This window comes from Cololabis saira, chromosome 23 (assembly GCF_033807715.1).
Source record: "Cololabis saira isolate AMF1-May2022 chromosome 23, fColSai1.1, whole genome shotgun sequence".
Classification (NCBI taxonomy): domain Eukaryota; kingdom Metazoa; phylum Chordata; class Actinopteri; order Beloniformes; family Belonidae; genus Cololabis; species Cololabis saira.
In genome coordinates, this window is record NC_084609.1 from 2,001,031 (window position 1) to 2,015,425 (window position 14,395).

The 14,395-nt window shown below is 44.7% G+C and overlaps 1 protein-coding gene across 2 annotated transcripts in view; it reads right to left on the reverse strand.

Annotated features, from left to right (window-relative positions):
• The window catches only part of lrp6 (low density lipoprotein receptor-related protein 6), a 64,576-nt gene that overhangs the window by 14,748 nt on the left and 35,433 nt on the right, over positions 1–14,395 (reverse strand). For both annotated transcript variants that reach the window (XM_061715035.1, XM_061715036.1), the window contains 4 exons: positions 11,990–12,192; positions 6,425–6,636; positions 4,748–4,938; positions 96–305 (listed from right to left, as the gene is read on the reverse strand). In XM_061715035.1, the coding sequence (XP_061571019.1) occupies positions 96–305; positions 4,748–4,938; positions 6,425–6,636; positions 11,990–12,192 (816 nt within the window). The remainder of the gene's footprint in view (positions 1–95; positions 306–4,747; positions 4,939–6,424; positions 6,637–11,989; positions 12,193–14,395) is intronic.

Genomic DNA, 14,395 nt, shown 5'->3' on the forward strand with positions numbered 1-14,395 from the left:
TTGGCTGCTGATTGGCTGCTGATTGGTGGATCCCCCCCAGGACTCACCGTACTCCCTCATGTCCATGTTTAGATATTCAGTTTTCCAGGACTCACCGTACTCCCTCATGTCCAGCTCCTGCACGGCGTGGATGTCACTCAGATACGGGACCCGGGCCTGGACTTTGGTCCGGCCCTCCCGGGTCGTCTTATCGATGCGTTCGATCATCTGCTGCTGCTTATCGATCCAGTACAGGTGTTTCCCAAACACCGTCAACCCCACCGGCTGCAGGATGTTGGAGTCAGCAATCACCACCCGGTTAGCTCCTGGGGGGGAAGAGATACAACGTTACACCAGTCTGCAATCACCACCCGGTTAGCTCCTGGGGGGGAAATAATACACCGTTACACCAGTCTGCAATCACCACCCGGTTAGCTCCTGGGGAAGAGATACAACGTTACACCAGTCTGCAATCACCACCCGGTTAGCTCCTGGGGGGGAAATAATACACCGTTACACCAGTCTGCAATCACCACCCGGTTAGCTCCTGGGGGGGGAAGAGATACAACGTTACACCAGTCTGCAATCACCACCCGGTTAGCTCCTGGGGGGGGAAGAGATACAACGTTACACCAGTCTGCAATCACCACCCGGTTACATCCTGAGACAGTAAAATAAAAGCACCGGGGAGAAGAGACATGAGGGGAGAATTTTAGGAACAGAGGCATTGAAACCGGACTGAAACTACAAAGCAACCTTTTCTGAAGCTTCGTAATATTATAAATCATCAGGGGTGTAACAATATATGGTGCCACGAAATTTTGCGATGCAAAAACGTCACAATACGTGTCATGGAGGTGACAAACTGTATCGCGATATTGGATTATTAATATTAATCTATTGTGTTGACTAGTAACGCACCTCGACCCGCGGACCAAAATCTTCCTCCGCTCAGAAGAAACTAGTCCCGTTTTACGGTCCCGATCACGGGAAAATATTTGTACTTGTATGAAACTGAAGATCATAATGCAAACCTGACATTTACTTTTAGTTCAGTTTGTGGAAAATGGTTGTCCTGGCTCTCTCTTTAAAACTTAAACAGTTATAAAGCATTACAAACTGTAACAATAGGGCAAATGCACAGCATTGTTTTGTATTTTTTGTCTTTCAAATAAGACATTTTTTCCAGTCATATGTTCCTCATTCAAGGTTGTTAAAAAAATACTACTATAATATCGTATCGTGACCTCAATATAATGTATCGTACCGTATCGTGAGATTAGTGTATCGTTACACCCCTATAAATCCTGCAGGAGGAGATAAGAGCATCCATGCAGCAGTACCAGGTCTGACCACACGGGGGCAGCACAGTAAAGTGCAGCTCTGGTGGGTCTGGTGGAGTTAGGGGACCCGTCGGACCGCCCGTCACCACAGTATCGTTACTAACGCTATGATGGCTCATGTCAGGCCTTCATTTAATTCATAATCTGTATATAACTATATTTACTCTAATACTTTCTGTTTCACTTCTGATTGGATGCCAAACTGCATTCCATTGCTCTGTACTTGTACATGTGGAATGACAATAAAGTTCAATCTAATCTAAGGACGTCCGTCCACCTGGACGTCTCAGAGGGACAGGAAGTATAGTGTTTTAACGTAAAAAGTTTTTATAACTTACCGTAGATGACCATTTAGTAGCCCGGGCGTTTAATATGCTAAATCCACTTGGACCCCAGGCGTTTATAAGAACCAGGCGGGTATTTGCACCAGGCTACAATTTATTTTTGCAATGAGCAGCCCCAGACCATTATAAAGAACATATGAGATCACCATAGTACCACTGGAACTAAAATTGTACACACTGTACACAACACAACACCTCACGACGAGCTCCCGATCACGAATCGTGAGGTCGCAAGAAAATCAAGCGTGTTTGAAATCCTGGTCGCTCCTCGTGAAGGAATCACAGTTGAAGCAGCTGCGACCCGATTTGACTCATCCTTTCACAGAGAGCATGCACAATCTCTGATGTTACGTCAAAAACTATTATTTGTAGTTTAAGTTTTGCAAATTCACATTACAAATCATGTTTTAATAGCAAAAAAAAGAGCGCATGTCCACGTACGGTGCGTGTCGCCGCGTACCCTACACCGTAGCTCTGCGTTGTTGTAACGCGGAACCATAAATCAGCCTTACGGCGTACCCTGCACCGTAGGCTCTGCGTTGGTGTAACGCGGAACCATAAATCAGCCTTTAGTGTGTGTGCTGTCTGCTGAACTCTTTTTTCTCTTCTCATTTTGCTGGGACGTCGGTCCCTCCGCCGAGACACAACTTTTGCGGTACGCGTTCTTTGTTGTGTCTAAAAATGATTCACAGTGCACACACCCAATCAGAAACGGTACAGATATTTTGGGATTTTAATATATAAAAAAATAAAATTAAAAATAATAAAGAATCCCCTCGCCGCTTCACTCCGCTCACATGCTCTGATATACAAAGACAGTTTGTCTGTGTAACGGCGACACACGGAGCTGATCAGAGCAGTATGAACGATACTGTACACAATACAATGCAAATACAGTGTTATTACCAGGTTATTACCGGTAGTCGCCCGGGCGTTTAATTGAACCGGCGTTTATTATGCCAAATGGGCTCGGACCCCCGGCGGCTATTAGAGCACAGGCGCGTATTTGCGCGCGGGCGACTATTTGGTCATCTACGGTATATCATAATCTTCCAAAATGTATCATTTTTATTTTCATTCCAAGGTATCAAAATGATTCATGAAACGTGTTTTTCCTCCTGGGATTATACGTTTTTGTGATTTTAGGGCCAACGTGTTAAACAGGTGAGGTTTTTCCTGACGATGGATAGACGGATTGAAGGTGAAATATAGAACTGATATAGAGCTGATATAGAGCTGATATCAATATAATTGTTGATTCTATAATCTGCCCTTGACAGAGCGGTCTCAGGCCGATCCCTCCTGGTCACAATCTTCCTGGTGGAATGTAAATGTCGCCGCCGGTGTATCCAAAGTCAAAAACAGTTTTCTAAGCTGACCTAATAACAGGCATCAGAATGGCTTGTCCTAAAAAAAGAGGAAAATTCTCGACGCGGACGAGTGAGGGCGCAATGCGCCCGAACCCTCTAGGGGGGTCCGGGGGCATGTTCCCCCGGAAAATTTTGAAAAATAGACTCAAAATGGTGCATTCTGGTGGTCTCAAAGCTCCATAATCACATCTTTTATCAATGCAAGACTACACACAAAAAAATCTGAATTTTTGCAAAGAATGATGCATTTTGATAACATAATAACACGCATTCATCATCATGGGTAATTCTTCATGCATGAATAAATCTTGAAATCAAGATAATTATATCTTAAACTTCTACAATGGCCAGAATCCCCCTTTCACACCTAAATTAAATGACAAAACGACAAAAGACAAGCAGCTCCTTGTCTTTCAGAACTGTGGTGTGGAACTCCGAACAGGTCTGCTCAAAGTTCAGTGATGAGGAGCTCCACTGAACTATTTGTTTTAATTTTGATTATTTAATTCTTTATTGATTTCATAAAATATTCAAATTTTTTGAGATTTTTTATTTGGGGTTTTCCTAAGCTGTGGGCCATAATTATTAAAATTATAACAAATAAAGCTTTGAAATATCTCACTTTGCATGTAGTGGGAAATAATATATTTGTTTCACCTTTAGTTGAATTTACTGAAACTAATTAAGTTTAGCAATATATTCTAATTTTCTGACCTTCACCTGTATATTATGACCAATAAATAAGAGCATAATAAATGTCCCATATCACACCACATCAAGCTCAGGGGATGATTCAGGTATGAGGAACTGTGCAACAGATGCCTGGCTCCTCTGGGATGTTATATTACGTTTGTGGAGGTTCCTGCAGCATGCTGTCTGACACACCTCAGAGAGACCTGTTTCCTCTTTAGGATGAGGTGGGGTGTCTGGAGCCTCTGGAGACATCTTGACTTGACTTTTTTTTTGTTTAAAGCCGCGCGTGTCGGTGCAGTTAGCAGCAGCTGAGGTAAAGGCTGATTTATGGTTCCGCGTCAGACCAACGCAGAACCTACGCCGTACATTGCGGGTCGCCGCGTACTCTACGGCGTAGACTCTGCGTCGATTTAACGCGGAACCATAACTGAGGCTTAACTAAGCAACGGAGCGCAAAGGGGTTCCGTATTGGTTCAATACGGAACGCAACTTTTAATTCCCAATTACATAACAATTCCGCCTACCTGCAACACAGCAGTGCTGCTGCTTTTTTGTCCCGCTGCAAAAATGTATTTTAAAACGGAGCTGCCGGCTCCTCTTCATTTCTGCTGCTGCCGCGTCCTGGCTGTCTGTCTGTGAAGGCTGATTTATGGTACTGCGTTAAATCGACGCAGAACCTACGCTGTAACCCTACTTTTTTTTTTTTTTTCCCCCGTTCCAGATCCATGCGCGGAAGCCGCGGAAATGTTTTGCTGAGACCAAAATCCGCGGAATTCCGCGGATCCGCGGAAGAATCTGATGCCTGTAATAAACCTGATTCTGATTCTGATATAGAACTGATTAGCAGTTTCAGTGGGCGGAGTCGGCCCAAATCCCCCAAAAACGTTTGGTTTCAAACATCCAAATAAAAACTGAAGCTCAGAAAAAGTGATGTTTTCTGTTAAAACTGACCGGAGTGGTCGCTGCTCTCGATGCGCCGCAGGTCCGAGTGCGTGTCCTCTAACAGGAAGTGACTCACCGGAGAAGTCGCTGCTCTCGATGCGCCGCAGGTCCGAGTCCACCCAGAACAGTTTCCCCAGCTCGTTGTCGACGGCCAGAGAGACGGGTTTCCCCAAACCGCTCAGGAACAGAACCTCACGTTCAGTCCCGTCCAGAGCTGCTCGCTCGATCCTCGGAGAACGCTCCTGCAGGTTGGTGAAGTACATGTACCTGTGGAAATACTACAGTCAATATACATGTACCTGCAGGAATACTACAGTAAATATACATGTACCTGCAGGTTGGTGAAGTACATGTACCTGCGGAAATACTACAGTCAATATACATGTTCCTGCAGGAATACTACAGTAAATATACATGTACCTGTGGAAATACTACAGTCAATATACATGTACCTGCAGGAATACTACAGTAAATATACATGTACCTGCAGGTTGGTGAAGTACATGTACCTGCGGGAATACTACAGTAAATATACATGTACCTGCAGGTTGGTGAAGTACATGTACCTGCGGAAATACTACAGTCAATATACATGTTCCTGCAGGAATACTACAGTAAATATACATGTACCTGCAGGAATACTACAGTAAATATACATGTACCTGCAGGAATACTACAGTAAATATACATGTACCTGCAGGAATACTACAGTAAATATACATGTACCTGCAGGAATACTACAGTAAATATACATGTACCTGCAGGAATACTACAGTAAATATACATGTACCTGCAGGAATACTACAGTAAATATACATGTACCTGCAGGTTGGTGAAGTACATGTACCTGCAGGAATACTACAGTCAATATACATGTACCTGCAGGAATACTACAGTAAATATACATGTACCTGCAGGTTGGTGAAGTACATGTACCTGCGGGAATACTACAGTGATATACATGTACCTGCGGGAATACTACAGTAAATATACATGTACCTGCAGGTTGGTGAAGTACATGTACCTGCAGGAATACTACAGGTAAATACAAGCTCCTGCAGGAATACTACAGGTAAATAAGGTGAATAAAAGGTAATTGAAGGTCAACAAAAGAGTAACAAAAGGTCATTAACGGTCATTAAAGGTACTGGAGCCGTCGGATCACGCTTCCACACAGATAAATGTTGATGTCTATGTGGAAGCGTGATCTGACGTCGTACACATAGATCTATGTGAAGCACATTCTGACTTCCTGCTGTTAAATCATCTGTTTGCATGAAAAAGCCTTTGAAAAAAAAGAAACTGAGATAAAAGAAACGGGGATCGTACGGTAGTATTTTCTGCCGAGGTAGGACAACTCGCCTCACCTCACCTGGCTCAACACACGTCTCATTCATCCTGACGCAGCAGAAACAGACTGCAGGAAGCCGCTGCACATGCTCAGTAGGCTCATTTATATACAAATACAGTCATTAACTACTTTGCATTGACCATTTATGGTAGAAAGTGGGTGTGTAGAGGGCGGGATATGAGGCGAATTCACCTGCGCAACCATCCAGCTGGACTGGGATTTATAAAGAGAACATTGCGTGCACACGGTTTTATAAATCCAGATTTTTTTTTTTGTGCCCGCCATTTTTGGCTTTTGGGCACACGTGCACTTTTAGTATTAGTATTTTAGTATTCTACACACTCTTTTATAAATGAGGCCCAAGGTCTCTAGACCAGAACCAGAACCAGAACCAGGACTCACCCTCTCTCCGGGTTCACCACGATGGCCCGGGGCCGGTCGTGCTCATCCCTCAGAACCACTCCGACCCGGCTGCCGTCGGTGCGGGTCACGTTGATGGCGTTGGTCACCTCGCTGGTCCAGTAGATGAAGCGGCTGTAGATGTCGATGCTCAGGTCGTAGAGCTGCAGGCCCGGGCCGGGCCCGGGGAGGGAGCCGGACACCACCGTCATGCTCTGGGGGGAGAGACAGGACTGTTAGAACCAGAACCAGGACACATCAGAACCAGAACCAGGCCAGGAGGCAGGGCCAGCGGAGCCGGCCCTGGAAGGACGCCCACGCTCCCCCACCGGCCATCCAGTTGACGGGGATTAAACCCGTTTAACCCAGATTAGCTCCTGTTTAACACTGTTTAACCCCGATTAAACTGTTTAACCCCGATTAAACCCAGACTAGACCCCGTTTAACCCAGATTAGACCAGATTAACCCGGATTAAACCTGTTTAACCCAGAGTAGTCCTGTTTAACACTGTTTAACCCTGATTAAACCCAGACTAGACCCCGTTTAACCCTGATTAAACCCGGATTAGACGCATTTAACCCAGATTAACCCCAGATTAGACCCATTTAACCCAGGTTAAACCTGTTTAACCCAGTATAGACCCATTTAATCCAGATTAGTCCTGTTTAACATCGTTTAACCCCGATTAAACCCGGATTAGACTCGTTTTTCCCAGATTAACCCCAGATTAGACCCATTTAACCCAGGTTAAACCTGTTTAACCCAGATTGGACCCCGTTTAACCCTGATTAGACCCGGAATAAATCCAGATTAGACCCACATTGACCCAGTTTAACCCAGATTAAACCCAGATTAGCACCATTTAACCCCAGATTAGACCAGTTTATCACAGATTTAACCCCAGATTAGACCAGTTTATCACAGATTTAACCCAGATTAGACCTGTTTAAACCAGATTAATCCCGTCAACTGGACTACAGGCACGTCTCCGAGACATAGTGACCCGGACTAGTTCCTCCAGCTGAACTCGGGAGACCAGAACGGACCGGACCTGGACCCGGACAGGAACCTGACGGTAATCTTAATCCCTGCAGAAGCAGGAAGGGTCTGCTCTAATTTTAAGACCACCAGTAATCTTAATTTTGCTGAATAAATAATGACTTTGTCTAATTATTCATTCATCACAATCATACTTGGATCTTTATCCTGTTTCGACCCGGTTTCTGTCCAGAACATTCTGTTGTTCTGGTTCCCGGGAGATTCAGAGAATTCTACAGTTTCTCTAAAAACCACTAATTTGGAAGAAACAACTCCAACTCTGATTGTCTGAAGTGAAACGGAGGAAAATAAACCGGTGATCCATCACGTTGTTTAGAGAAACCAGTCGAGGCTGAAGAGGAAAAACAATCCGTCTGAATTAAGACGGAATGAGAGAAACAACGAGAGAAACGAGGAGGAAACAAGGAGAGAAACAAGGAGAGAAACAACAAAGAAAACACGGGGAAAACACGAGGAAAAAACGATGAAAAAACGAGGAAAACACGAGGAAAACGCGAGGAAAACGCGAGGAAAACACGAGGAAAACACGAGGAAAACACGAGGAAAACACGAGGAAAACGCGAGGAAAACGCGAGGAAAACGCGAGGAAAACGCGAGGAAAACGCGAGGAAAACGCGAGGAAAACGCGAGGAAAACGCGAGGAAAACACGAGGAAAACACGATGAAAACACGAGGAAAACACGAGGAAAACACGGGGAAAACACGAGGAAAACACGAGGAAAACACGAGGAAAACACGAGGAAAACACGAGGAAAACACGAGGAAAACACGAGGAAAACACGAGGAAAACACGAGGAAAACACGAGGAAAACACGAGGAAAACGCGAGGAAAACGCGAGGAAAACGCGAGGAAAACGCGAGGAAAACGCGAGGAAAACGCGAGGAAAACACGAGGAAAACACGAGGAAAACACGGGGAAAACACGAGGAAAACACGAGGAAAACACGAGGAAAACACGAGGAAAACACGAGGAAAACACGGGGAAAACACGAGGAAAACACGAGGAAAACACGAGGAAAACACGAGGAAAACACGAGGAAAACACGAGGAAAACACGAGGAAAACACGAGGAAAACACGAGGAAAACACGAGGAAAACACGAGGAAAGGACGGGGAAAGGACGGCTGCCGAAGAAATGGCATAAATTGCGCCAAAATTCCACGACTAAATCCAAATGTTCAAAATGTCCGACTTCCTGTTGTTCTAGACCGGTCCAGGCTGGTTTTACCTGGTTTCTAGACCGGTTTGAACCAGTTCCAGCTGGTTTTACCTGGTTTCTGGACCGGTTTGAACCAGTTCCAGCTGGTTTTACCTGGTTTCTGGTCCGGTTCTAACCGGTTCCAGCTGGTTTTACCTGGTTTCTGGACCGGTTTGAACCGGTTCCAGCTGGTTTGTACCTAGTTTCCGTCCTTCTAGACCGGTTTGAACCGGTTCCAGCTGGTTTTACCTGGTTTCCGTCCTTCTAGAGCAGTTCTAACCGGTTCCAGCTGGTTTTACCTGGTTTCTAGACCGGTTCTAACCAGTTCCAGCTGGTTTTACCTGGTTTCTGGTCCGGTTCTAACCGGTTCAGGCTGGTTTTACCTGGTTTCTAGACCGGTTTGAACCAGTTCCAGCTGGTTTTACCTGGTTTCTAGAGTGGTTCTAACCAGTTCCAGCTGGTTTTACCTGGTTCTAGACCGGTTCTAACCGGTTCCAGCTGGTTTTACCTGGTTTCTGGACCGGTTCTAACCGGTTCAGGCTGGTTTTACCTGGTTTCTGGTCCGGTTCTAACCGGTTCCAGCTGGTTTTACCTGGTTTCTAGACCGGTTCTAACCAGTTCCAGCTGGTTTTACCTGGTTTCTAGAACGGTTTGAACCAGTTCCAGCTGGTTTTACCTGGTTTCTGGTCCGGTTCTAACCGGTTCAGGCTGGTTTTACCTGGTTTCTAGACCGGTTCTAACCGGTTCAGGCTGGTTTTACCTGGTTTCTAGACCGGTGCCAGCTGGTTTTACCTGGTTTCTGGTCCGGTTCTAACCGGTTCCAGCTGGTTTTACCTGGTTTCTAGACCGGTTCTAACCAGTTCCAGCTGGTTTTACCTGGTTTCTGGTCCGGTTCTAACCGGTTCAGGCTGGTTTTACCTGGTTTCTAGACCGGTTTGAACCGGTTCCAGCTGGTTTTACCTGGTTTCTAGACCGGTTTGAACCGGTTCCAGCTGGTTTTACCTGGTTTCTAGAGTGGTTCTAACCAGTTCCAGCTGGTTTTACCTGGTTCTGGACCGGTTCTAACCGGTTCAGGCTGGTTTTACCTGGTTTCCGTCCTTCTAGACCGGTTTGAACCAGTTCCAGCTGGTTTTACCTGGTTTCTGGACCGGTTCTAACCGGTTCAGGCTGGTTTTACCTGGTTTCTGGTCCGGTTCTAACCAGTTCCAGCTGGTTTTACCTGGTTCTAGACCGGTTCTAACCGGTTCAGGCTGGTTTTACCTGGTTTCTAGACCGGTTCCAGCTGGTTTTACCTGGTTTCTAGACCGGTTCTAACCGGTTCCAGCTGGTTTTACCTGGTTTCCGTGGTCCTAGACCGGTTCTAACCGGTTCCAGCTGGTTTTACCTGGTTTCTGGTCCGGTTCCAACCGGTTCCAGCTGGTTTTACCTGGTTTCTAGACCGGTTTGAACCAGTTCCAGCTGGTTTTACCTGGTTTCTAGACCGGTTCTAACCGGTTCCAGCTGGTTTTACCTGGTTTCTGGTCCGGTTCTAACCGGTTCAGGCTGGTTTTACCTGGTTTCTGGTCCGGTTCTAACCGGTTCCAGCTGGTTTTACCTGGTTTGAACCAGTTCCAGCTGGTTTTACCTGGTTCTAGACCGGTTCTAACCGGTTCCAGCTGGTTTTACCTGGTTTCTAGACCGGTTCTAACCGGTTCAGGCTGGTTTTACCTGGTTTCTAGACCGGTTCTAACCGGTTCCAGCTGGTTTTACCTGGTTTCTAGACCGGTTTGAACCGGTTCCAGCTGGTTTTACCTGGTTTCTGGTCCGGTTCTAACCGGTTCAGGCTGGTTTTACCTGGTTCTAACCGGTTCCAGCTGGTTTTACCTGGTTTCTAGACCGGTTCTAACCGGTTCAGGCTGGTTTTACCTGGTTTCTGGTCCGGTTCTAACCGGTTCAGGCTGGTTTTACCTGGTTTCTGGTCCGGTTCTAACCGGTTCCAGCTGGTTTTACCTGGTTCTAGACCGGTTCTAACCGGTTCAGGCTGGTTTTACCTGGTTTCTGGTCCGGTTCTAACCGGTTCAGGCTGGTTTTACCTGGTTTCTGGTCCGGTTCTAACCGGTTCCAGCTGGTTTTCCTGGTTCTAGACCGGTTTGAACCAGTTCCAGCTGGTTTTACCTGGTTTCTGGTCCGGTTCTAACCGGTTCCAGCTGGTTTTACCTGGTTTCTGGTCCGGTTCTAACCGGTTCAGGCTGGTTTTACCTGGTTTCTAGACCGGTTCTAACCGGTTCAGGCTGGTTTTACCTGGTTTCTGGTCCGGTTCTAACCGGTTCAGGCTGGTTTTACCTGGTTCTAGACCGGTTTGAACCAGTTCCAGCTGGTTTTACCTGGTTTCTGGTCCAGTTCTAACCGGTTCCAGCTGGTTTTACCTGGTTTCTGGTCCGGTTCTAACCGGTTCCAGCTGGTTTTCCTGGTTCTAGACCGGTTCTAACCGGTTCCAGCTGGTTTTACCTGGTTTCTGGTCCGGTTCTAACCGGTTCCAGCTGGTTTTACCTGGTTCTAGACCGGTTCTAACCGGTTCAGGCTGGTTTTACCTGGTTTCTGGTCCGGTTCTAACCGGTTCAGGCTGGTTTTACCTGGTTCTAGACCGGTTTGAACCAGTTCCAGCTGGTTTTACCTGGTTTCTGGTCCGGTTCTAACCGGTTCCAGCTGGTTTTACCTGGTTTCTGGTCCGGTTCTAACCGGTTCCAGCTGGTTTACCTGGTTTCTGGACCGGTTTGAACCAGTTCCAGCTGGTTTTACCTGGTTTCTAGACCGGTTCTAACCGGTTCCAGCTGGTTTTACCTGGTTTCTGGTCCGGTTCTAACCGGTTCCAGCTGGTTTTACCTGGTTTGAACCAGTTCCAGCTGGTTTTACCTGGTTTCTAGACCGGTTCTAACCGGTTCAGGCTGGTTTTATCTGGTTTCTAGACCGGTTTGAACCAGTTCCAGCTGGTTTTACCTGGTTCTAGACCGGTTCTAACCGGTTCAGGCTGGTTTTATCTGGTTTCTAGACCGGTTTGAACCAGTTCCAGCTGGTTTTACCTGGTTTCTGGTCCGGTTCTAACCGGTTCAGGCTGGTTTTACCTGGTTTCTGGACCGGTTCTAACCGGTTCAGGCTGGTTTTACCTGGTTTCTGGACCGGTTCTAACCGGTTCAGGCTGGTTTTACCTGGTTTCTGGTCCGGTTCTAACCGGTTCAGGCTGGTTTTACCTGGTTTCTAGACCGGTTCTAACCGGTTCAGGCTGGTTTTACCTGGTTCTAGACCGGTTTGAACCAGTTCCAGCTGGTTTTACCTGGTTTCCGTCCTCCATGGCGCGGCGGATCACGTTCTGCTTGGAGTCGATCCAGTACAGCTGCTTGTCCAGCGGGTCGTAGTCCAGAGCCCGGACGTTCCTCAGGCTGTGGATCGGCAGGATGATGTCGGGACTCTGCTGCTCGTCAATCACCATCCTGCTGATGGCCGACTTCTGGGAGAACAGCAGGAACGACGTCGGAGCTGCAGGAAATAACATAAAATTAAATAAAACTTCTGGGAGAAGAGCAGGAACGACGTCGGAGCTGCAGGAAATAAAGAATAAAACTAAATAAAACTTCTGGGAGAACAGCAGGAACGACGTCGGAGCTGCAGGAAATAAAGAATAAAACTAAATAAAACTTCTGGGAGAAGAGCAGGAACGACGTCGGAGCTGCAGGAAATAAAGAATAAAACTAAATAAAACTTCTGGGAGAACAGCAGGAACGACGTCGGAGCTGCAGGAAATAACAAATAAAACTAAATAAAACTTCTGGGAGAAGAGCAGGAACGACGTCGGAGCTGCAGGAAATAAAATAAAATAAAATAAAACTTCTGGGAGAAGAGCAGGAACGACGTCGGAGCTGCAGGAAATAAAATAAAATAAAATAAAACTTCTGGGAGAACAGCAGGAACGACGTCGGAGCTGCAGGAAATAACACATAAAACTAAATAAAACTTCTGGGAGAAGAGCAGGAACGACGTCGGAGCTGCAGGAAATAAAGAATAAAATTAAATAAAACTTCTGGGAGAAGAGCAGGAACGACGTCGGAGCTGCAGGAAATAAAATAAAATAAAATAAAACTTCTGGGAGAACAGCAGGAACGACGTCGGAGCTGCAGGAAATAAAGAATAAAATTAAATAAAACTTCTGGGAGAAGAGCAGGAACGACGTCGGAGCTGCAGGAAATAAAATAAAATTAAATAAAACTTCTGGGAGAACAGCAGGAACGACGTCGGAGCTGCAACGCAGATTTAATACAGTACAATTCAACACACAATGGCAAGAATTACGTTTCTATACGGCAAAACGTACAAAGACCGGTTCAAATACAGGATTACAAAAGTAATCTGTAACTATTCTTTCGGTGAATCAAACTAAAATTAAATCCGATTTAAAATGAGTAAAAATTGAAAGAAAGAAAGAAAGAAAGAAAGAAAGAAAGAAAGAAAGAAAGAAAGAAAGAAAGAAAGAAAGAAAGAAAGAAAGAAATGAGCCAGAAAGAAAGAAAGAAAGAAAGAAATGAGCCAGAAAGAAAGAAATGAGCCAGAAAGAAAGAAAGAAAGAAAGAAAGAAAGAAATGAGCCAGAAAGAAAGAAAGAAAGAAAGAAAGAAAGAAAGAAAGAAAGAAATGAGCCAGAAAGAAAAAAAGAAAGAAATGAGCAAGAAAGAAAGAAAGAAAGAAATGAGCAAGAAAGAAAGAAAGAAAGAAATGAGCCAGAAAGAAAAAAGAAAGAAAGAAAGAAAGAAATGAGCCAGAAAAAAAGAAAGAAAGAAAGAAAGAAAGAAATGAGCCAGAAAAAAAGAAAGAAAGAAAGAAAGAAAGAAAGAAATTATCCAGAAAGAAAAAAAGAAAGAAATGAGCCAGAAAGAAAAAAAGAAAGAAATGAGCCAGAAAGAAAAAAAGAAAGAAATGAGCCAGAAAGAAAAAAAGAAAGAAATGAGCCAGAAAGAAAAAAAGAAAGAAATGAGCCAGAAAGAAAGAAAGAAAGAAAGAAAGAAATGAGCCAGAAAGAAAGAAAGAAAGAAAGAAAGAAAGAAATGAGCCAGAAAGAAAGAAAGAAAGAAAGAAATGAGCCAGAAAGAAAGAAAGAAAGAAAGAAAGAAAGAAAGAAAGAAATGAGCCAGAAAGAAAGAAAGAAAGAAAGAAAGAAATGAGCCTGAAAGAAAGAAAGAAAGAAAGAAAGAAATGAGCCAGAAAGAAAGAAAGAAAGAAAGAAAGAAATGAGCCTGAAAGAAAGAAAGAAAGAAAGAAAGAAAGAAAGAAAAAAAGAAAGAAAGAAAGAAAGAAAGAAAGAAAGAAAGAAAGAAAGAAAGAAAGAAAGAAAGAAAGAAAGAAAGAAAGAAAGAAAGAAAGAAAGAACTAACTAACTAACTAACTAACTGAGAGCGTGGAGCTTGAGTCATTCCAGTTTTGCAGGTGTAACTCATTTAAATGTTTTTATTAATTCAATGTAATTGGTGTAGTTTAGTATTTAGTATCTTTTACAGCAGTGATTTGGCTCCAAAGACTGAATGTGGTGATAGATTTATACTTACAAAGGTGGAGTTGAATTGGTATTTTTTTATCGTCATTTTTATCGTTATCGGGATAAATGCCAGAAATTATCGTGATACATTTTTTAGTCCGTACCGCCCATCCCTATTTGATATAGAGAGTCGTGGCTGGTGTCATACGGCCTGAAG